The 24677-nt window shown below is 35.4% G+C and overlaps 1 protein-coding gene across 1 annotated transcript in view; it reads left to right on the top strand.

Annotated features, from left to right (window-relative positions):
• The window catches only part of BRINP1 (BMP/retinoic acid inducible neural specific 1), a 167890-nt gene that overhangs the window by 105657 nt on the left and 37556 nt on the right, over positions 1 to 24677 (top strand). The window contains exons 4-5 of the mRNA XM_074292911.1: positions 7048 to 7217; positions 10680 to 10785. Of these exons, the coding sequence (XP_074149012.1) occupies positions 7048 to 7217; positions 10680 to 10785 (276 nt within the window). The remainder of the gene's footprint in view (positions 1 to 7047; positions 7218 to 10679; positions 10786 to 24677) is intronic.

Genomic DNA, 24677 nt, shown 5'->3' with positions numbered 1-24677 from the left:
TTATAAAACATAAGACTATGAGGTTCAGATATAGAAAGGACCTTGGAAATCATCCCTTCCAATTTCTTCATTTCACACATGAGAAGACAGAAGTCTGAAGAGGGAAATGATGTATCCATCATCATGTAATGATTTAGTAAAGAAACCAAAATTAAAATCCAAGTTTCTTGTCCAATTCAAGACTTTTCATAATTATAAGGATTCCTTAAAATTAGCAAGTCCAAATCCCTCTTGTTTTACATATGATGAAATTGAGACTTAAATTTCATCAGTTAAGGTAGTCAGTGCAGAAATTAATTTATCCACTTTAGAGATAAGAAAAATTAGGTTCATAGAGGTCAATTGACATGTATAAGATCATGAACTAAGTTAGTGGAAGAGCCAGATCTCAAGTCCAAATCTTTTGACTTCAAGTCCATCATTCTTTCCAGTATGCTGTGCTGCCTTACTTGTATGTTGTGGCTCATATTGTTTTATAAATATATATACTGGACTATATTACTTAAAGTTTGGCTTTGTCTCTTGTGAAGATCTCATCTCTCAGTCGCAGCTTCTTTATCTTTAAAATGAGAGATAATACATGTAGCAAATTTCACAGGACTATTGTGGGGAAAACTTTTTGAAAATTGTAAAGCAATATAGATATATGAGCTATCATTACCTCCAAGAACAGAAATAAATATGTAGAAAGCACATTTTTCTTTGGCAATGATGTACTCCTCCCATCTTATATTTGGTTTAGCTCATCATTGAAAACTTAAGATGTCAGTGGGCAAATTGAATTTCCCCATTGGAAGCTATTTTCCTCCCATGTCCCTAGAAATTCCAAATAATGAAGACCTTTTACAGTGAAATATATTTTTAATTTCAGTAAGGCAAGTGGTAAATTATTTACAGTGCCTTGTTCTGCTCCTGTTCTTACAGCACACAACATTTTAAAATATGCAAAGCTTTATGATGAGAGTCACTGTTGGACAATGAGATTTAAGTATATACTCAGTCCATTTTGTGAAGGGATGGAGGATCAATAGGTTGAGATTTGGATGAGATAACACCAGAGGAAAAACAGGAAGTGGGAAGAAGGGAATAAAGGAGTTTAAATGATGGAAAGAGGAAAGAAAAGGGCAGCAAGGAGGACACCTGAAAGATTCTTATATTTCATTGGATCTGGTGACTTTACTAAAGCATTTTTTGTTCTCATGGGTTAGAGTAATGGACCTGGAGTCAGGAAGGACTAAATTCAAAGCTATTTTCAGATATATACTAGCTATGTGATACTGGTGTTTCACCTAAGCTGTATTTGCCTCAGTTTTTTCGACTATAAAATGGAGATAATAATGGCACCTATCTCACAGAATTGTTGTAAGGATCAAATGAAATAATATGTATTTAAAAAAAGTACTTAACATCATGCCTGGCATATCAAAGGTATTATATAAATACTTATTCACTTCTTCTTCTCTCCCCCTTATTGGTATATGTCTTCCCATTACTGGGTACATATCTGAACTTATCCAAGTCCTGTTATTCTGAACAAATCTTTTTCTATGTCCTGAGCAGTGTGGTGTGGTGGATAGAACACTAATCTGGGAATCTCAGAACCTGAGTTTGACTTGGCCCTACCACTTATTATCAGTGTGACCTTGGCACAATCACTTTTCTTCAATGGGCCTCAGTTTTCTTATTTGTAAATGTAAGAGTTAGACTAGATCATCACTGATCCAACTCCAAATAGCTCATTAATCCTTTGTAGAAGATCTAGTCAACATTCTGAGAGCTTCCTTCTGCATCTTTCAGTATTCATGTCCAGTCATACCGCACTTGGGTTATCCATATGTGATCCTTTATTGCCACAAAGTGACCAAATTCTCTTTGGTGGGACATATATGATCTTAATGTGGTCTTCTGCACCATTTCTGTACAAGGTAGTCTTGATAACATAGTACAACTGTCATAGAGTCACTGTGCACTTTTATATTTCCTTTTGGGTCATTTGTAGTTTTAACTCTTCTGAGATTTAAGTAATTCATATATAAAAACTACAGAGTCTCATAGGGGAAAGTTGGTACTAAAATAAGATCACTCATATTAATTTGGAAAAAATAGAATATTAGAGGTGAACATCAGCCACAATATCTAACCTAACAGTCCAACTACTGCTACCACCACCTCCATCATTATCATCATCATCATCATCAGTAGCAAGGTAGCAGTTTGACCCAGGGATGATTGTATTTGGACTATGTTGGAAAAAAATCAGAATAGTATTAATAAAATTGTAATAATAAAATAAATAATAGTATTAATAAAAATTAATTAAATAATTTAATAAGATATTATGTACTTTTCAGTTTATATATACATGTTATCCCCAAAGTCTTGATATATTTTAAGCTTTATTGTCTTCAAAAGTATAGATGTTACAAATCATAAAAACATATGCAAGTTTAAATATTTAAAATTTTATTTATTTAATTTTAAATAATGCACTTAATTTTAATTTCAATGAAATGGGACATTCTGTTATCATACATTGCTTATTCAACAGTTTCTTAGTTATATTTTGTTCAGACTAGTGGATTGGAGAGTACGTCCTCTTGCTTGGGCACCTCAATAACCAGTTCGGTCTCCATTAGGCTTTTGTTTCCTTATGAGTTTCCATCAGAACTGTCATGTCGGAATCAAAACCTCCTCTGGATGATCTTAAGGCCTCTAATAGAAATGCAATTCTGTCAGTTACTCAGAAACATCTGATGATGAAAAATTTTACTCAGTTTGAAAATCAACTAGAGTGATGTATTACACATGCTGTTGATTATGTTGAATTTTAATAAGAAAGATCTTTTTTTTAAATTTTAATAAGTAATCTCTCAAATGTTCTTTATGTAAGCACATAGCATTTATACCTCTGAAGTTACTAAACCTTAAAACTGCCCTAAGACTTTAGGATGGCCCAAATTTCTGTATTATATATTTTGCATGTATTTTTACATGTGTGTGTGTGTGTGTATTGTTTTTTCCATACAAATGTAAATTCCTCCTGGAAAACAATTTTCATTCTTTGTATCTGGATTTTCTGTGTCTGGCACATAGTAGGTGCTATTCATCAACTTATTGATAAGAAAAACATCTTCCATCTCTAGACTGTTTAAAATAGACACAGCTTTTTCCTCAGGACAACTCTGTCGCAGAGGGCCCCTGTGAAGTGAAACTTCTGAATGTAAGATTATCAGAAATAAAGAGGGATCATGTAGGCAAACTCCCCCACACTTTACTGTTGAAGCCTTTGAGGGTAATGCCCAAGGTCATCCAGGGGAAGGCGGTAGGGATTGAATGAGAACCCATTTATCCCTCTCTTCCCCACAGTTTTCTGTCTCTCCCTGCTATTTCACATTCATTGTCTCATAGTGTCTGTGATTTCTTTAACCTCTCTGAAGACCCTGCCTCTGGAAAACACGGCACTCCAGGAGCTCAGGAGAGTAGCTGTATGTGAGCTTTCATTAGCATCCCCATTTCCATCAGACCTTCCCCTGGCTGAGGAGAAAAGAGAAAGCCAGTGTGGGGGAGGACAGAGAGATGCAGGCTTCCCTGCCATCCAGAAGCCACATCTGTACACTATGAATGGCTCACTGTTAATCAGGGAGTAAGGCAGTCAGATTCCCCTCCAGCCAGTGCCTCTTTTTTGCCCCCAGTCTTCATCAGAGCCAGTCACACCCTTGTTGGGAAGTGGAGGCGGGGGAGTGTGTACAAAGTCACTTGGAGGCCACAGAAGCTCAGGAAGGGAATCTGTGAAGCAGAGAGGTAATTTGTAGGAATACCCAAAAGGGAAGACAACTTTGAACAGAACATCATCTTAATAAACAGGAAATTAAGTCTTAATAATGCAGCAAGAAGCCTATTAACCCCTCCTGATCTAAGCTCAGCTTCTACCAGCTCTGAGTCCAGAGGGAACCTTGGTTCCCTGCCAGCTTGCCCTCCTCCCTTACCTTCCTTTACTAGCCTTAAAACTTCCTTTCCTTAATCCTGACTTTCTAGTAATTAGTTATTATAATTAAACTTCCAGTTTCTATAGAGCTTGAAAGTATTTTTTGCACAAGAATCATGTAATATACAAAGTGCGAGAAGTGATTGATGTCACTACTTTAAATAAGGGTGTCATGACAAGTGATTTTAAGTTCCCTTTCACCTCTCAATCTGTTGTCCTGTAGACATTCCATAACACAACAGTAATAGTTGACATTTACAGAGCACTTTGTATATCACCTCATTTCAGTCTCACTATAACCCTATAAAATAGGTCCTAAAAAGTCATATCCTTATTTTGCCAATGAGAAGATTAGGGCTTGGATTAATTGACTTGTTCAAGGTCACATAAGGAGTAACAATAGCCATCCTTTTATCATTTATTAAAACCAGTCTTTACAACATTATCAATGATTTCTCAGTTGCCAAATCCATTGTCTTTTTCCCAGTTCTCACTCTCCTCAGCCTCTCTGTAGGCTTTGACATTTTTTCATCATCCTTTCCTCCTTGATACTACTCTTTTTTCTCTGGGTTTTCAGGACACTGGTCTCTCTTGATTTTTCTATGTATTGAATCCCTCTTTCTCAATAATTTTTACTAGATTCTCACCTAAATCCTTCCCTCTAACCATAGATGTTTCATAGAGTTCTGACTTTGAATATCTTGTCTTTTCATTGTATATTATCTTCATTTAGTTTTCTCATTGACTCCCATGAATTTAATTTATCATCTCTGTTCTGATGATACTCAAATCTACTTCAAAATCTAACCTTCATTCTCCCATCTCCCAATTTTTTTCAGACAACTCAAATTGTATGTCCAGTATACATCTTATAAACTCATCATATCCAAAACCGATTTATTATTTTCCCCAAAGACCCTCTCCCCAATTCCGATGCTATTGTAGAAGACACATCATCATTCTCTAAGTCTTTCAAACTCACAAACTAAGTGTCATCCTCAATCCCCTACTATCTTTCACACCCCCCCACCTCAATCCAATGTATTGGCAAAGTCTGTTGAGTTGACCTTTGTAAGATCTTTAAATATGTCCTCTTTTCTCTCCTGACATTGCAATCACTCTGATGCAGGTCTTGGACTTTTGCATTTGCCTATTGGTATCTTTCCCCACTTCAATCCATCCTCCATTTAGCCAGCAAATTGATTTTCATAAAGTGTGGGTCCAACCATAAACTGGTTCAATAAACTCCAATGGCTTTCTATCACTTCTATGTATAAATATAACATCTTTTGTTTGGCCTTCAAAGCTCTTCAAAACAGCCCTTTCTTATCTTTCCAGTCTTCTTATACCTTATTCCCCATGATGTATTCTTTAGTCCTGTGATACTGGTATTCCATGAGCAAGATTCAGTTCCATTTAATTTCTTTGGTTGTCTCCCAAGCTTGTAACACTCTCTTTCCTCATATCTTTCTACTAGCTTCCCAGCTTCCTTTAAGTCCCAATTAAAATCCCATCCTCTAAAGGATGTCCTTTTCAATCTTTCTTAATTGCTGTGCCTTCCTTCTCTTAATATTTTCTATATATATTTTATATAGTTTTTTGGTTGATACTTAATTGTTGTCTCCTTGATTAATCTATTAGCTCCTTGAAGCCTATCTGTGGTCTGTCTCTGTCTCTGTTTCTGTCTCTCTTGCTCTCTGTGTCTCTTTAAAATCCCAAATAATTGTCAGAGCCCCTGATACATTTTAAGTGCTTAGTAAATGTTTATTGACCGCCAAACTAAAAAATGGTAAGAAATGTTTACTCTACTTGCTATGTACCTGGCTCTAGACTAAGTCCTAAAAGGTAAGACAAAGATCGATAAATTGACCAATGTTATAGAAATAGTGATCTAGAATCACAGATTTATGATCTTTTTACCCAAACCCAGTGGTCTTTATTCTTTATTAAGCAGATTATAAGGTCTGTTTCCTCTCCTCTAGGTAAATCAGACTATACCACCTTCCATAAAGAGATAGAGAATGAAAATTGAATACTTGAACATGACTCTACCCATGGGTCAGACTAACCAAGCCTCTTGTGGAATGGCATAATGCTGTCTCATATGGAGCCACCTCCATAAGGCTTTTCTTGTTAAACATGAATACCAAAAATGGGATTCTTCTAAAGAATCCAAGGAAGGGATGCTTCTAAAATAGAAGGCTGGTTAGTGTGATAAAATCTGTAAACTATCTCAGAAAGTACTCCTTTTTTTATGAATCTGCAGTTGTCCAATTGCCAAACTGGTAGTATGCACTACAAAAATCTTCCCTGAAAATTGGCTAATTAGCCCTTAATGGCTGGCCAGAAGTCTTCTCACTTCAGATTATATTAGGAATAGACTATCCTCCAGAGTAAACTTTCAAGCCAGTCAATTAATCAAGTAGCACTTATTAAGCACCTACTATGTGGCAGACACTCTGCCTAGTGTTGGAACTAATGGGAGAAATGCACCCAACCTTGGAGTGGGTTGGCAAGGTCACTGGACTATATAACAAATAGATCTCTAGAAAAAGCATAGAATTTGAAGGGACCTTATATCACAGATTCATATATCTAGAGTAGGAAGGAATCTCAAGTCCATCTAACCCAAATAACTTATTTTACAAAATAAAAAAACTGAGGTCCAAAGAGAATAAGTGGTTCAGCCAAGGTCATATAAAGTGAGAACATGGTAGGGATTCACATTCAACTTCTAGGGCTTATGATTTCTTCATTTTTCTCATCTTCATTTGACTCATACAACTTATAGAATATTATAGTGAAAAAACAAACAAACAAACAAAAAAAACAACCTTAGAGATTATCCATGATTGTCCGTGATCTGATGTTTCCTTTAACAAGTACCACAGGGCTTGAATTCTACTCTAATTTCAAAGGGAAAAAATAGGAATGAATTAGAGAAAAGTCACTGGTTACCAAATGGCCTATGAAGTGAAACAAGTTGGACAGGTAAAGATGACTTTATGTCCACATTAGGGAGCCTTCTGCATGATGTAATTTCTCTGATTTTTCCCCCACAGGAGAGGAGGCCTTGACCATGTACATGGACAAAAGCCGACTCGACAGGAAGTCAGGGAATGCTACCCAAAGCGTAGAGGCTCTGCACCAACTTGCATCCTCTTACTTTGTCGACCGTGATGGCACAATGAGGAGACTCCATGAGATCCAGATCTCCACCGGAGCAATCAAGGTGTGGCTTGGGGCGTTTGCCTGAGAGAAGGAATACAGGGGTAGACATGCAAGGCAGGGATAAGCAGATCTTCCAAAGCATCATAGACTTTTAAGGATAGAATGGGAGACTATTAGAAGAGAACATATGGAATTTCAGAACTAGAAAGGTCCTTAGAACAAAAAAATACTTGAGCTAGAAGAGAACATAGTATATAGAATTTCAAAATATAAAACTATAATGTAAGAACTAAGGCATAGCTAGATCATACATAAACCTTACAACATAGCAGGCCATGATATAAAAAGAGAGCTCAAAAAGTGTTTACTTAAAGAAAGTCACATAGTTTGTGGAATATCCAGGACCAGAATCTAAGTCATTGGATTCAAATTCAAATCCTCTTTAAGGTTGAAATGGATACATTTGGGACTAAACCAAGTTGGTCAGGACTATTAGTACATGGACTGCTACAATAGTGAAATAGGTAATGATACACAAAGGCATTACATGTAACTTTTCATATTTAGCAAGTCATGTTTTACCCAACTTTCTTATGCTATAGGTGGTACAAGGAGAATTATGTATGCTTTATAATTGAGCCCCAAAGATATGAAATTACTTTCCCATAATCACAGGTCTGTGAAGTATTGAGTCAGAATTCACACATAGTACTACTCACAACCTATAAACCCCATAGCCATCATTAGAGTTCTGCTCTTAGCAAGAAATATATTTCTATTGTAAAATGCATTTCTGAATAAGAGAGATCATTTTTGAAGTGAACCATGTGGTTAGTACTTTTCTTAACCAAAGCAGCCTTCTGTCATGCAAAGCATGCATTGCTTTGTGAATATAAATTTGTATATATGAGTTTTCTCATATGTGCAAATGGATTTTGTATTTACATCTGTTTACAGGTGTAAGTATATGTGCAAACATATGCATACATACACATGCATGTTGTACTTTGATTTTTTTTCCATAGCCATATTAGTGATTTTTCACTAAATGATATCCAAATATTTAAAGTTCACTAAGACTATCCTATTCCTTTAATATCTTTCTCCAAATTTGTTAAAGGAGTACAGACCAGGGCAAGAGATGCAAGTAGGCAACTGAAAAAGTAAACCTTCAAAATACACAAAGATAAAATAAAGAAGGGAGTTCTTAAATTGTTCCTAAAATGCAGACCTGAAAGAGACTTTAGAGATTGAATCTATTCATTATTGCAGATGAAGTGTAGTTCACAGAGGGCAAGTGAAATACCCAAATTTATATAAGGAATAAGAAACAATGACATGTTTTGGGTATAGGTCATATTACTTGAAATGCTATTCTATCTTTGCAGCATATATATATATATATATATATATATATATATATATATATATATATATAGAGAGAGAGAGAGAGAGAGAGAGAGAGAGAGAGAGAGAGAGAGAGAGAGAGAGAGAGAGAGAGAGAGAGAGAGAGAGAAGAGGAAATGAAGGGAGGGAAGGAGAGGAGAAAAAAGGAAAGACGGGAAGGGGAGCGGAGGGGAATTGAGCCAGGGAAGAGGAACAGAGGGGGAAAGACAAACAAATCTGCCAGAAAAAGGGCCAATTTCTGTGATACTCATGAACCCAAATTTAGGGGAGGAAAGGATTCCCATTATTAGGGAATTCAGTTCTAAATGCAGGATCTGTATGAAGCTTTCAGTGTATGAGAATTCTGAAAGAGCTGATTTTTTCATGACTATGAAATGGCTCCCTGACTTTGTCTTTTCTCTTTCCCCCGCCTCCCCCACTGCACATCCCCACTATGGGATGCTGAATTGAGATATTGAAACTCTGACAGCTGATAATCCTCTCTAGTGCATCTGGGAAGGAAAAGCTTCCTCTTTTCAGGGTTTCCCGGGCAATCACATGTAGAAAGCCTCCATGGACAATCCATTTCTCTCTGTAACCCAGGACAGAGACTTTGTTTTTGTATTTGTATTTGTTTTTATTTTCTCCTTTTCTTTGCCCATCACTTGAATATACTGCCACCTTTAACTCTTTACTATTTCACTTTGGGTCTTTTACCTGAGAACTATCATGACCTAACAATATGCAATTCGAGTCTCAGGATGTGGATTTAAATCTTTATTGTTATTTATTCTCTTGTGTGGCAATCTCAGTTTTCCTAGTATTGTTTGCTCATTGGTGAAATATGGATGAGGAGTGGCTAAATAATTATCTTAAGACCCCTTGAACTTCTTGTACTAGGATTCTCCTATCCTCTGTCAGAAAATATTGATTTTATTAGGTTCAGCTCTGGCTGTGCTACCACAAAGCACATGCATATAACAGATTCTGTAAAATTGTATATTGACGTTATATGATTTTTTGTTCATAACACTTTTATTCATATGATTTGCTATTTTTATTCTTTATAATCACCCTTTGAAGTAAAAAAGTCATTTATGAGTATCTCTATTTTACAAAAAAAAAAAAAAAAGGGAAAACAAGGTCTAAAAGCCTTTGTTTCACACACATTAAGGTACCAACAGAAATAACACTGGCACTCACTTTTAGTCTATAGACAGATTTAAAAAAAAAAAATAACCCAACAAACTAAAGGTTTGATTTTTTTTATAAACAAAAGGATTTCTACATGCATAGGATTAAAGCACTTATAGTGGAAGGCCTCTTAAAATGGAAGTGATCTTGATTCCAATCTTTAGTCATGAAATCATTCCATTGTAAAACATGAAGGAGACTGAGAACAAGCAGAAATGAAGGGATGGTGTTTAGAGAAGGAAGAAGTTTGATGTTCCTTCTGATAACTATCCAAGCAAATTCAAACATTCATCACACATTTGTTCTACACTTCTTATTTGCAAGATTTTTTTAAGTGGTCAATATATAAATGTAAAAACAGCTTCTTTCCAATAAGGACATTTGGTCGGTGAATAGAGGGAGAAAAAGATTAAACTGTTCTTTTTTTTTTTTTTTTTTTTTTTTTTTTTTTTTTTTTTTTTTTTGAAGTAGTATTTGTTAATGAAAGAGAAGTAAGTAGAGAGGGTAGAGTGAACATTATAAGTTGGTACAATGAGTAGCCATTGATGTGCCATGATTTGAGGTTCTCTGTTCAAATTATCTTTTCTCCCATGTCATGGACCTAAAATTTCACGATTAGTTCTCTAGTCCTTTGCATCTTCACAATGTCAGGGTTTATCATAGACAACTTCTGGCCCAAGAATGTCACTACCTGAAAGAGGAGAAAATCTTTGAGCTCTTATCAGTATCAGATGGATGGAGATTAACTCACAGAGGGAAGAGAATATAGGCCTGGAATCTGATTTGGGAACTTGGAATGGAATAGGAGAGATAAGAGAGTGCTGAGAATGAATGCAAAGCCATCAAAGACTAACCCTTCCTACTGTGTCATTTGATAAGGGCTGACCCTGTTCATGGTCCATGAGAGGCAACCCTTTAATGTTGTTCTTGGTTATTATACTAGGTAACAGAAACCCGCACTGGTCCCCTGGGCTGCAACAGCTATGATAATCTGGACTCTGTGAGTTCTGTCCTTCTACAAAGCACGGAGAGCAAACTCCACCTCCAAGGTAAGAAAGTGGGATATGGAAAACAGAGAGTGAGTTAGAGTACAAAAGAGAGACTGGGGGTAAAATGGATAATGAAGAATCTGAGGTAGATAAGGAGGGACTAAGGAGGGAAGAGATGTGATAGTATCAGAGAATAAGGAAAATAGAGAGGCAGGAGAAAGGAGAAAAAGGGAATATGATGGTAAGAAAAAAACAGTGAAGAGAAAGAAAAGGAAAAGAAAAAAGAGGGAGAGATAATAAGAAAGAGGATGAAAAGAGGAAGGATAAAAAGAGAGCAGAGGAAAAAAGATGAAAAACTAAAAAGCATAGAAATCAGGAATTGTGAAAATGTGATTTAAAAAAATCTAACATATACAGTACATGAAATTCGTGGTTATTAATTATTTTCTGACAGAAAGTATGGAAATGTGAGCTTTATCTGATTATTTTGATGAAAATGTCCAAATAGTGTTATTTATAGATGCCTCAGACCTAATATATATTAAAATTTCATAACATATCGTCTGGATATTTCTCCATTATTGTTTTTGATTTTCTATGTGTTTTGACAGATGTTATTTGAATTCCAAGAAATATAGGGTATTTTATAGAACTTTGGTTCTCTATGTTGGTTCCCTCTATAATTTTTTTTCCTTTCATTTTATTTGCTAATCATCCCTGTGCATATTTTTTCTATCAAATTATATTTGAGCTTTGACGAGACTGAGCAACCGACAGGTATGACCTTCTCCCAAAGTGCAGAATAAGGATGGCTCAGAATGTCAGTGGGAGGAAAATTGGCCTTAGATTTGCAAAGCAGATCTGAGCATTGATTGATGTGACTTTGATGTTCTGATATCTTGGTAACTCTTTGTGCTCCCATTCCTGCTAGAAAAGATTGTGGATAAGGAACAATCAGTCCCATTGCTTCATAATAAGGGGAAAGAAAGGAAGAAGGGGATACAGGAGGTGACTTAGAGGGGAAGTATATGAATAAGTCTCTCTGAAAGAGATTAGGGCCTACTAAGTCGTACCTTGGCTTGAGTCCTTGGGAAGCATTCAGAGAAGTGATTCAGAGTAGGAAAGAAAGATAGATATATCTTACACCTTTTTGAATCTGTCCCACTTTTTTTTTGTCTCTGAAACATTGTTTTCATTATCTCTCTATTTATAATTGCTCTCAATACAAGTTTGTATCATCTCTTCCCTAAACTATTACTGTAGTTTCCTGGTTAGTCTTCTTGACTTGAAAATCCCCCTCATTCCAGTCTATCCTGAATAGGCTGCCACAGAAATAAACAGATGAATATCTCCCTTATCTTCAATACCTGTCAATTGCTTTGTATTGCAAAATAAATAAATTCCAAACTCATTAGTTTGGGACATAACACTCTTTATAGTCTGACCCAATCCTTCCTTTCCATCCTTTTCTTGCACTAATAATCTCTTATATACTCTATTGTCCCTGCCAAACTGGCTCATCCAAATATGCCACAAGTTTTCCTATCTCCTCTACTCTGCTCATGCCATAATTCCCTGGGGCATCTGTTGCCTTCTTGTAATATATAACTGTATCAATAATACTTTATACCTTTGATGGCCTTGCTTTCCATGAAGCATTCCTTGCTTCCCTTAGTCAATAATGACCTCTCCCTCCTCTGATTTCATTGTTTACATTTTAAGATGCATTCATAGTGTTCTATTTTATGTTATATCTGTGTACTTTCCTTTTCTCTTCTAAGGATTTTAAGTTTTTTGAGGACAAGAGCTTACTTGTTTTTGTACCTTCTATAGCACCAAGGATAATGACATGTACATAATGAACTATTCCTAAATGCTTTTGAATGACATCTAGCTAATGTCTATGATAGTGTAAGTGCCAAATTAAACTTTTTGTGATGGTTCTTGTTAATGATGATAATGATGTTGATGGTGATAATGATGATGCTGATGGCCACTATTGATGACAGTGATGGGCAGCAATGGCCAATAGTTCCTTTAATGAACATGCATCCTCTATTCGTTTATAAAATGGATGCCAAGGGAGAGATAGAAGCAAGAAAGAGGAAAAGAAAATGAGATGAGAAAAAGAAAATGACAGTGGGGATGGGGAAAAATGGAACATGAAAGCAATAAAGGGAAGTTAGCAGTCAGAGCAGCTGTGGTAGCTGCAGAAGTAATAACAATAGTGATACAATGATAATTCTGTATTTTTACACATCTTTCTCCAAGAAACCCAATAGTTCTTCTATGGACATTATGTAATTGAATCCTGTATCCATCTGAAGAGGGCAGATATTATCTTCCCTATCTTACTTTTGGGGAAATTGATGCATAGAGAGATTGAAGATTTTGCTTGGTATAGGAAAGATCTATGAATGTAATACAGATCTCATTTCTGTGAAAGAAAAAAAAAAAGACATGGGAAAAGGTAGAAACTAAAGGAAGTTGGAATAGAAGGAAGGAAATAAATCCAGACTGGGAGGTAGGAAACCTAGGTTATTTCTCTAGCTTTACCACTAATGAAGTTTTGGCATTGGGCATTACATCACCCGGTTCACTTTCCTCATCTGTGTACTGAATAATTGTGTTTTCTAATTTGTAGAATTCTTTTCAACTCTCCCATTCTAAAACATTTGACATTCTAAGACTCTTAATTCCAACTCTTAATATTGTATATCCTATAGTCCCTTTCAAGTGTAATAATTCAAGAATTAAAGGAAATTGGAGCAAAAAATATAGCTGAAAAGAAGGGAATCATAGCTGGGATAGTGAGGAAGTAGAAATATAGATTGGTAGAGCTGAAAGGGATCTTGAGACATCATCAAATCTATATCCCCACCTCCAGGCGGTACTATACACAAACCATCTGGTCAGATGAGGATCTATTATGTTTTCAGAGATCTCCAGAGAAAGCAATTTCACATCCATAATTCATCTCAGAATTTAACCATCTTCTCCAGCACAAAGTTCTTCTTTTGGTCCAACTCTGTTTTTTCAACTTAAAATGCATTTCTGCAGGTTCTATCATGGTTTAGTAGGAAGAACTCTAATCTTGTCCATGTTTGTCTAAGGGGCAAAAGTCAGGGTTCCTGTTTTCTACACTTGACTTTGTAACTTATAGACCTTGAGTCAATCATGGACTGCAAAGAGCTGGAAAGGACTTTAGATATAATTTAGGTCATCTTCCTTATATTATATAATCTATAAGTAATATACATACAGCACAAAGTTATTGTGCTTAGTATAATTAAATAGCTCCTTCCCCCTTTGGACCTCAGATTATTCATCTTTGAAAATGAGGGAGTTGAGCTAGATGATCCTCAAAATCTCTTCTAGTTTTAAAACTGATTCTAATTCTTATGAGAAATCTTCCCTTCAACTCAATTGTTTTATTTCATATCTACTTCTTTTCCCTTGAAACTTCCTGGATGTCAGTTTCCTCATCAGTAAAATTCATTCAATTCATTCAACTAACATTTATTAATTTTTTGCTAGTTGTAAGGCATTGTGCTCAGCCCTGGAGATATAAAGACAAAAAAGAAATAGTTTCTGTCCTCTCAGGAACTCTGTTCAATCTAAAGGACAGAGAAGGTGCAGCAAGTCTCCAATATATCCATCCTAAGGATGCACAAAGCAAGCACAAATAATTTTATGATTTGGAAAGACCTGATGTAGGAATAGGTGACTAAACTGTGCTCAGAAAGAAGCCAGAGATTCTTGGAAGTGGCAATGAGAAGCAATTCACACCAGACATAGAGGCCATGCAGAGGATTAACCAAACTTCCAGAGTCCTTGGCCCATGAGTCAGCTATAGCAATCTCTCCTCATCACAGTTTATTCTCCATTCAGCTGTCAAAGTGATCTTCCCTCTGACCACATCACCCCACTACTCAATCAAGTCTAGTGGCTTTCATGTCCAGAATCAATTATGAATTCTCCTTTATGGTATTTAAAGCCCCCTCTCTTCCAACTTTCTTGTCTTCTTCTACTTCACTCAACACAGCATATTCTGGGACTTGAAGAAAGCTGTGGAAATCAGGAAATGGATATGAAAAGTAAGATCATTTCAGGCAGGGGAACAGCCAGAGAAAATGTCCAGTGTTAGGACAAGTGTTTCTTGGTGAGATTTCCACAGCTTTCTTCAAGTCCCAGTTAAAATCCCACCTTCTCTTAGAAACCTTTCTCAATCTCCTTTGATGCTAGTTCCATCCCTCTGTAAATTATTTCCAATGTATTCTTTATATAGCTTGTTTGTGCATGTTGTTTCTCCCATTAGAGTAGGAGTTCCTTGAGAACAAGGGGCTATCTTTTGTCTTTTTGTGCTCAGCATTTAGCATTGAATAGTAAGCACTAATTATATGTTTGTAGACTGACTGACTGATTGTAATTCTAGAAGAGAATAATGAAACTCTGTTGATATATAAGAGGATCACAATGAGAATAGTGACTCTAGAAAAGGAAATTTATATGTGATTGTGTAGCTGGAAGTCTACATTCAAAGAATCTGCAAAGGGATGGATTAATCCCCCAAAAGTGTTGTCTTAATAAAGCAAGTGACCTTTAACAGTACTCCATATGTTATCTTTTCAATCTAGAGGATGGTTTTCTGAATAATTTTGACAAATCCCTTCTTTCATCTCTAGCCTTTTGGCCGAATCTCATTAAGAATAAGTCACAGGCCTGTAGGTAATGGATTGTGACTGAGGCTCCCTTCATCTGATTAGCATTGGAGCAGGAGACACTGACAAGAATCCATGTTTCTGCCTTCATGTGGCTCTGGCTGGGAGGCCTGTTCAATATACCAGCAGCGTCTTCACGACAAAGGCAATTGCTGACTTCCGACCACCCGGCTGCATCCAAATATTGGTTTTGTTTTATGAGCCCAGAGCCCTGAATTCCCTGTAAGACATCTAGCCTGTAGAGGGAACACTCAGGAAGGTGGGAAAACTTGGAAATTCAAATTGATTAGACAAAAATAAGTTGCAGAGTAGAGGGGAAATCTTACAGACCTGGAACATGGATTTTTATCTTTGGGGTGTGTATGTGTGTGTGTGTGTGTGTGTGTGTGTGTGTGTGTGTGTGTGTGTGTGTCTATGTATATTCATCTATAAGAAGATGACTTGGACTAGATTAGGAGCTCTTCTTAATTTTTTTTTTTTGTAATGTCATGGACCCCTTTGGTGTGATGAAATCTATGAACCCCTTCTTAGATTATATATATATATATATATTTATATATGTGTGTGTGTGTGTATATGCATATGTAATTATTATATATTCAATTGTTTTATATTATATAATTGTTATATAGTATAATTATAATTCTTATCTATTATTTGCTATTATATAATGAAGTAAATGTTACATTCCAGTTAGACATGAATAAAATAAAGATTTATCTTTTCTCTTCTCCATGAAAGGGACCCACGTTAAGAATTTCTGGAGTCAGTGGTAATAATAGCTAGAATTTGTATAGCACATTAAGATTTACAGGCACTATCCATGTTATCTCATTTGATTCCAAAACAGCCCTGAAAGATACTGCTATTAGTCCCATTTTTCAGATGAAGAATTGGAGGCTGAGAAAGGTTAAAGACTTGCTTAGTGTCACATAGCTAATAAATGTGTCCAACATTCATATCCACTGGGCTACCTCGATGCCTCAGTAATGACCAAAGATGATTATAAATTTAGAGCTGGAAGAGAGTTGAGATGTGAGCTCTTAAACATCCTCATTTTATACTTTACAAAAATGAGGCTTATAGAGATAAATAACTTATCTAAGGAAACTAGAGATGGAAATGTCAAATCAGGAAGAGACCTTAAAACATAACATTTTAGAAGAATAGACTGTAACAGTCACAGCACATAAAAATCATTAAGATCTTAGAGATCAGTTGTGCAGCGGCAAGGTCACTGAGGTAAAACTTAAATCCTGTTCTACCACTCCTAATTTGACATTTCATATTCTGAGGTCACTTCCATCTCTACTTTTCTACATTATTTCTTCTAGCACTCTAAGTTTTATGATTCCTTTCAGATATTGCATTCTGTGATTCTAAGGATATGGATCAAAAAAGAAATCTCTGGGTTCAAGATCTGGCTGGTTTTGATTAAAGAAAGGATAATATCAAATCAAACACACAAATATTTATCCCTCTCCAAAAAGAAAAGGAGAATAAATGATATCTTACCTACTTACCAACAGGGTCCACACCCTTACTATAGACACTAACATAAATAGTTCTAGGTGATTTTATGCCCCTGATAAGCAGAAGGAAAGAAAGAGATTCCAATGATGTCAGTTTTCAGAGGCTAAAGCCTAGCCAGTCTTCTGTAAAAAAAAAGTTATGGGAGGATATAAACAAGTATTGTGGGAGGGAAAAATACAATAAACAAACAAACAAAATAGCAAAAACAGCTGTAATCTGTCAGTGAAGAGACCTGGATTCTATTCTCAACTCACCAGCTATTTATGTGATTGTAGTAGATGATGGATAGTTAGATCTGGGAATCCTTTGCATAAACATAACAATTGAACTGGAAGGAGCTGATGAGATAGATCACTACTAGAGAGAGAAGAGAGCCCAGGTCACACTATTGGAGCATATTTATAGGTAATGTTTGTTTCCTGGATACATTTTTTGGAAGACAATAAAAGGAGAAAAAAAGTCATCAGAAAAAGAGTAGAGCAAAGTGGGAACAGTGTCATAAAAATCAAGAGAAGAGAAAGCATACAGGAGAAGGAGGTGATTGACACTACTAGATGTTATATAGATAGGTCAGAAAACAAGGAAGATTTTGGTGAAGAACAGAATTTAGGGTCAGAAGACAAGAAAAGATGGAATGATAAATATTATGATCAGATAAAGGAATTTTGAACTTCATGAATAGAGAAGCAGTACACAATTTCATCAGCCTCAAAATATTTTTACTCCTTAAGGCAACCACTGTTATTGATTGTATATTGGGTGAAGGCAGAAGATCATACACTTAGGATACACTGACTTCCTAAATCTTTTCATTGAAATGCTCAGCAAGCCCTAAGGAATCCTCTTTAGTCACTGAATGGCCATTGAAAGTATATTCATGAACTCATCTAAAAATCTTGATCCTATTAATTTTCTCAGTCTATACAGCTTCTATGGATAATGAATGGCAAATGTTTGCTCTCCTGGGTGCTGGGCAAAGTACTGCTTCCTTATCTGAATCAACCTCTTTAAAGCTTTTAAGGGACCTTCATCTTCAAATAGTCAGATCCACAGATTGAAAGGCTAGAGCTAAAAAGTACCTTTGAGAATACTTAAGTCTATAGATTTATAAAATGTTAGAGCTGGAAATGACCTTAGAACATAGAATGTTGCAACAAAGAATCTAGAGCATAAGAATTGGGTGGGACTTTTAGTTGATAAAAGTTAACTAATATTTCTCAAAGGCCATCACAAGGTGAGCTGAGGATGAAAAGATTAAAAAAAAGAAAGACAACCACGGTCCTCAAGGAGATTACATTCTACTGCAGGCAGTACTGAGATAACTTCTGTTAAAGGGATAAAGTAGATACTAAATGCTGGGTCAAAATACTTAGGAATCAGTGCAGAGGAAAATGCAGTTAGCTATGAAGATAAGAGAAAGCTTAGAGAAAATTCTACCTGTACTGAGTATGAAGAAAGAGAAGACAAATAAAATGAGAGCATTTTCTAGGCTGAGGGAATAGCTTATGTAACTAAAGAGACAAAGTAGGCAAATTCAGGAATTAGCTGATAAGTCATTTTATCTGAAATATGTAGGCTAATCAGAATTAAAACTGTACAGGTATGTTGCATCCAGAATATGGGAAGGCTTAAATGCTAAAACTGAGCAGTTTTCATTTGATCCAAAGTTAATAGGGAGTCACTGGAGATATATTTTTTAAATCAGGGAGGGTAGCTCATATTTTAGATATTTCCATCTCTTTTTGAAACTATGTATAGAGAATGGATTGTAGAATGTGGAGATATGTGAAAGAGGAACCAACTAGGAATTATAATAGTCTAGAAGAGAGATGACAAAAGCTTAAGCTTGGCTTTTGTCAGCATGGGTGAGGAGGCACTCTAAGTGGAAACTTAGAATTTGATAACTAATCAGAGAGGAGCATGAGCAAGAGGAAAGAATCAAAGATGACTCCAAGATTATAAACCTGGAAACCAAAAAGGCTAATGAAATAGTCTTGCTTTTCTAAATGAGGGAGGAGATAAAGTTATCAGCTATATGAGAAGATGGCGTAGACAGTATGTGGGAATTCAAAAGGGAAGAGGAGATTTGGATTTACTATGTTAGAGAATCCCACATTATTAAAGTAGTTAACCAAAAGGTAAAGACTGTGACAAGAGTAGAGTGAGGTTACAGCATGAGTGATTGGCATAGTAGGAAGAAATCAAGGATCAGAATTTTCTGAAATGACAAAAGATAAACATATATGTATATGTGTATGTATATTTATTTATCTTTTGTGGCTCTATTTATTTTTTCTTTTTTAATAATTATTATATTTTTTCAAATACATGCAAAGATAGTTTTCAACATTCACCTTTGCAAAACCTTGTGCTCCAAATTTTTCTGCCTTTCTTCTTTCCCCTGCTCTAGAAAGCAAGCAATCTAATTAGGTAAAACATGTGCAATTCTTCTAAGCATGTTTTCATATTTGCCATTCTGCACAAGAAAAAAATCAGATCAAAAAGGAAAATAAAAAAACACTAGAAAGAAAAAAAAACAACAACAACAAGCAAACAATCAACAACAACAGTCACAAAAAAGTGAAGATACTATACTTTGATCCACATTCAGGTTCCATAGTTTCTCTGCATATAAATGGCTCTTTCTATCACAAATCTATTGGAATTGTCTTAAGTCACCTCATTGTTGAAAAGACCAAGAAGGACAAAAGATATTATGTTTGAGACTAAAGAAAAGGACTGGAGGAGGTGATCAGAGAGGAGAATTTGAATGTCCAAAGATAATAGACATCACATTTTTCAGTCATCATAAGGACTATAGTGTGTGAAGCTGAGATAGAATAGAGCTGAAGTTCTTGGCACCTGAGGTGATTGATAAACTGGGGACCAGAGAGATTGAAGAAAAACCAATATATCAAATCAGATCATATATGTAAAGTGCTTTGAAATCCTGATGAGTTAATATGTATTAACTGTTGTTGATGATGATGATAATATAAACATTATTATTATTATAACGATGTGCCTAAGACTAGAGAGGATGAATTTCTCAGGGGAGAATATACCTAATAATGAATTCCTTGAGCAAAAAAGGAGAATGATTAGTAGTTTAGAAAATGGCCACAATGATTTCTAGACAAGGTTATAGGAATGGATGATATCAACTTCAAATGAGTAGGGGAAGCTAAGTAGAGCAATGGATAGAGCACTGACCCTGGAGTTCGGAGGACCTGAATTCAAATCTGGCTTTAGAATCTTACCTGACTGTGTGACCTTTGGCAACTCACTTCACTCAAATTCCATCCCCCTCCAAAAAGAAAGAACTTTAAATGAGGAGTGGTTGTTGAAAAATGATGACAGTAGGAGGATCTAGAAGCATCAGTTACTGATTATTTTCTGGCAACATTCAGTAGGGGCGAATTCTTCATTACTCCATCTTTATCACCATTGTAATAAAGATTAGACTGAAGCAATGGTAGGGAAAGCGGTCCTTATTTTTGTAGGAGATGGAAGTGCAATTCAGCAGATAATCATGTGATCCTAAAAAATCCTGTGATAAGAAACTTCCAATCTGATTTCCTTTGGAATCCTGGGTTGGACCAGGATCAGAGAAGCAACAGTAGGGGTTTATATTAGAATATAATTTATATCCGGAAGAGTCACAGTAACTATCTATATATAATAGAATAAGGAGAAAAATGTCCAAAAGTGTCATTAAGAATTTTTGTGTGATGATAGAATATAAATTAGAACACTATGATGAAGCTAGAAGGGTCCTACCAATTCTCTCTTTTTTGTCTTTTTTTGTTTGTTTTCAAACTTTTATTTCATTTCAATGTTCATTTCTTTTAAACTTTTGAGTCCAAAATTCTCTCTTTTCTCCCATCCCCATCCACTAATTGTGAAGAAAAGAAATGTGATATTAGGTATACATGTGAAATCTAGCAAAACATTTCCATATTAATCTTGTTATTTTTTAAAGCAAGAAAGATAAAGAAAGTGAAAAAAAAGTTACACTTTGATTTGCATAAAGATTCCATCACTTATTTCCCTGGAGGTGGAGAACATATTTCATCATAAATTCTTTGAATTTATCTTGGATCACTTTATTGTTGAAAATGGTTAAGTCGTATGACCATGGCTGATCATATGACAATATTATCGTTACTATGTACAATGTTTTCTTGTTCACTTCACATGAGTCTGTATAATTTCTCTCAGATTTTTCTGAAACTATCTCTCTCATCATTCCTAATGACATGTAGTATTCTATCACAATCATATGCCACAACTTGCTCAGTCATTTCCCAATTGATGGACATCCCTAAATTTCTACTTCTTTTTCATCACAAAAAAATACTGCTATAAATGTTTTTGTACAAATAGGTCTTTTTCCCTTTTTTGATGTCTTTAGGATACAACCCTAGTAGTGGCAGTTATGGTCAAAGGGTGCACATAGTTTTAAAGCCCTTTGGATATAGTCCCAAATTATTCTCTAAGTTGTTTTCTAAAATGGTTGCACTCCACCAACTGAACATTTATGTCCCAATTTTTCCACATCTTCTCCAACATTTATCACTTTTCTTTTTTTGTCATATTAGTCAGTCTGTTAGAGTGAGGTGGTACTTCAGAATTATTTAAATTTGATTTAATAAATATTGATTCAGAGTATTTTTTTGGGACCATAGATAACTTTGATTTTTTTTTTCTTCTGAAAATTGTCTTTTCATATCCTTTAAACACTTATCAATTGGAGAATGGCTTGTATTTTTATAATTTGAATCAATTTTCTATTTGAGAAATAAGGCCTTTATCAGAGGAATTTGCTATAATTCCCTCTTCCCAGTTTCCTGTTTCCCTTCAAATCTTGGCTGTATTAGTTTGGTTTGTACAACAATTAATTTCATGTAATCAAAATTTACATCCTAAATTATTCCCTTATCCTTATATTTGACAGGTGAAATTTTCTATGCTACCCTAATTTGCTTATGGTGTCATCCTTAATATTTAAGTCATATACCCATTTAGACCTTATCTTGGTGTGAAATGTTGGACTTACCCATTCTCATAAGTCACTTTTCATGCCTCCCAAGTATTCCAATCTCATTTTTTGTCTTCCTTCTAGAAATAAACCAGATATCACCTTCTCTGTGCTACTTTCCTGAAAAACAGCAATCATTGCTGGCCTTTCCTCCTTAAGCTTTACCTGTTATACATTTCTGTGCTTGTAGAGCTCACATTGGGACACTGGAACCTCCTGGAGAACAGGGGCTGTTTCTTTTTCTTTTTTTCCTCTGTGCTTAGCACAGTATTTTAGCAATAGAGCAAGTAATTCAGAAGTGTTTATTGAGTGAACTAATTCTTGGTATATGAACAGCAGTGTGCACAATTCTTACACATTAAGTAATTTATTAGATCCTCTCAACTTCTCCAAGATTAATATTCCACTTTTGAAAGGAGAGAAAAAAAGAAATAGAGACAGGAAAAGAAAGAAAGAAAGAAAGAAAGAAAGAAAGAAAGAAAGAAAGAAAGAAAGAAAGAAAGAAAGAAAGAAAGAAAGAAAGAAAGAAAGAAAGAAAGAAAGAAAGAAAGAAAGAAAGAAAGAAAGAAAGAAAGAAAGAAAGAAAGAAAGAAAGACGAGACAGAGAGTGAAGTGGTGTAGTTGTCAAGATATATGATTTTATTGGAATGAGTCATTCTTAGTGAGGAGACTCTCTCTACCAATGAAATTGTCACCTGGATGCACTGAGAGGTTAAGTGACTTATCTAGGATGACACATTAGGTACATATCAGAGTTAGAGCTTCAAAAAAAGTCTTCCCAACTATGGGACTGTACCCACTATTTCACTTTGCTTCAGAATCCCACTTTAAAGATAAGAAGAGTAAGGGAAGGGAATAACATTTACTATGTGCCAGGCATTATGCTAATCACTTTGACAAACCTACAAGGTAGGTACTGTTATTATCATTGAGGAAACTGAGGCAAATAGAGATATAATAACTGGCCCAATGTCACACAACTAATAAGCTTCTAGGTCATATTTGAACTCAGGTCTTTCTGATGCTAGGCTCAGTGATCTATCCATTTTACCACCAGCTGCTTCAGAGAAGTAACTTGCTCAAGTTTAATTAAATGTTAAAGTCATAACTTCTCAGAGCTGGAAAAGACCTACATTAGAGGTAATCCAATCCAGATTTTTTTGACTTTCCTAAATTCCTATTGTCTATTTTTGGGAGTAAGTAGATAATATTTTGCTAACTAAGGGCAATGGTTTTAAACTATTGTAAATAGTTTAGACTAAGTAAATAGCAGAGGAGACAGAATGCCAGACCATATATCACAGGATCAAAGATTAGAACTAAAAGGGACTTCAGAGATGATGGAATCCATCCCCTTGTTTTATAAATGAGGCTATCAAGGCCCTGAGAGGCAGAGCCAAGATTCAAATCCAGTTGCTATCACAAGCTATCTACTCACTGTACAACACTGCCTCCTGAACTTCAGAAACACCTAAATTTTAATCCATTTTCTCTCACTCGTACTTTGACCATAGGCAAATCACCTCCATTTCCTCAATTCTAATAGAAGGATAAAAACACCTGTGGCACTTTCCTATCTCAAGGCTGCTATGTGGCACAAATAGATAATGAATATAAAGTAATTTACAAACTTTAAGTGCTATGCTATAATTTTTTTAAAGTATCTGTAATTAGAAACTAGGCCATTATAGGATCTGTAAGCATCAGGAAGGCAAGAACTGTTTTTGATTTTGTCTTTATGTCCCATAAACCTACCATGATGCTGTTGTACAGAGTAATTGTTAGATAAATGCTTGTCAGGTTCTATTATGTTGAAGGAAATAGGTGTATTTAGCCTCGAGGAGGGGGAAGACTCAGAGCTAGCTATAAGAATTAAATTAATTAGTTTAAAAACATTTATTAAATATCTAATAAAAACGTTTTAAGCACTAGGGATACAAATAGAAAACAAAACAGTCCCTGCTTTCAAGATACTTACATTCAAGTGAGGGAATAATGGCTAGGCCGTTTTGTTATGAGAAATCATAGGGATGATGAGTACAGCAGTAAGGAGTATTTTCAGGAGCAATGACACTATTGATTTGATAACTATTTCCTAAGCAAAAAGTAGAAACATGGCTTTGGGCATATACATGCAATGGCAATGTGAATGGCAAAGAAGATGGCCAGGGTACCAAAGTTTCTCTTTGTACCTTTGATCCTATTCCCTACCACCTTGTCCAGCAGATTGTCTCAACTATGATTCCCTTTCTCTAATCTTTATTTTTTCACTGCTGTCTTTTCTTCCTAGTGACTGCAAATATATTACAATATCTCCATCTTGATTTATTAAAGTACATCATCCTTGCTAACTGTCCTACCTTTCTCTGTGAAACATTAAAAAAAAATTTCTACTTCATATTTTAATCTTATTTCTTACCAGTTTCTCCTTAATTAAATCCCTTCCTTCTGGCTTCTTGCCATTCAACTGAATTCTTATCATTCAACTGTAATTGTTCTCTTCAAAGTCACCAAACATCTTTTAATTGCCATATCTATTGACCTTTTCTCTGCCCTCATCCTCCTTGACCTCTTTCTACTCTGTCTCAGACACTTAACCTATTATGTGACTCCGAGAAAGTCAATTAAATATCTTTCAGTCTCATATTCATCATCTA

Source organism: Sminthopsis crassicaudata, chromosome 2 (assembly GCF_048593235.1).
Source record: "Sminthopsis crassicaudata isolate SCR6 chromosome 2, ASM4859323v1, whole genome shotgun sequence".
NCBI classification, from domain to species: Eukaryota; Metazoa; Chordata; class Mammalia; order Dasyuromorphia; family Dasyuridae; genus Sminthopsis; species Sminthopsis crassicaudata.
Note: the sequence above shows the minus strand (reverse complement) of the source record. Positions and strands in the feature narration are given on the sequence as shown.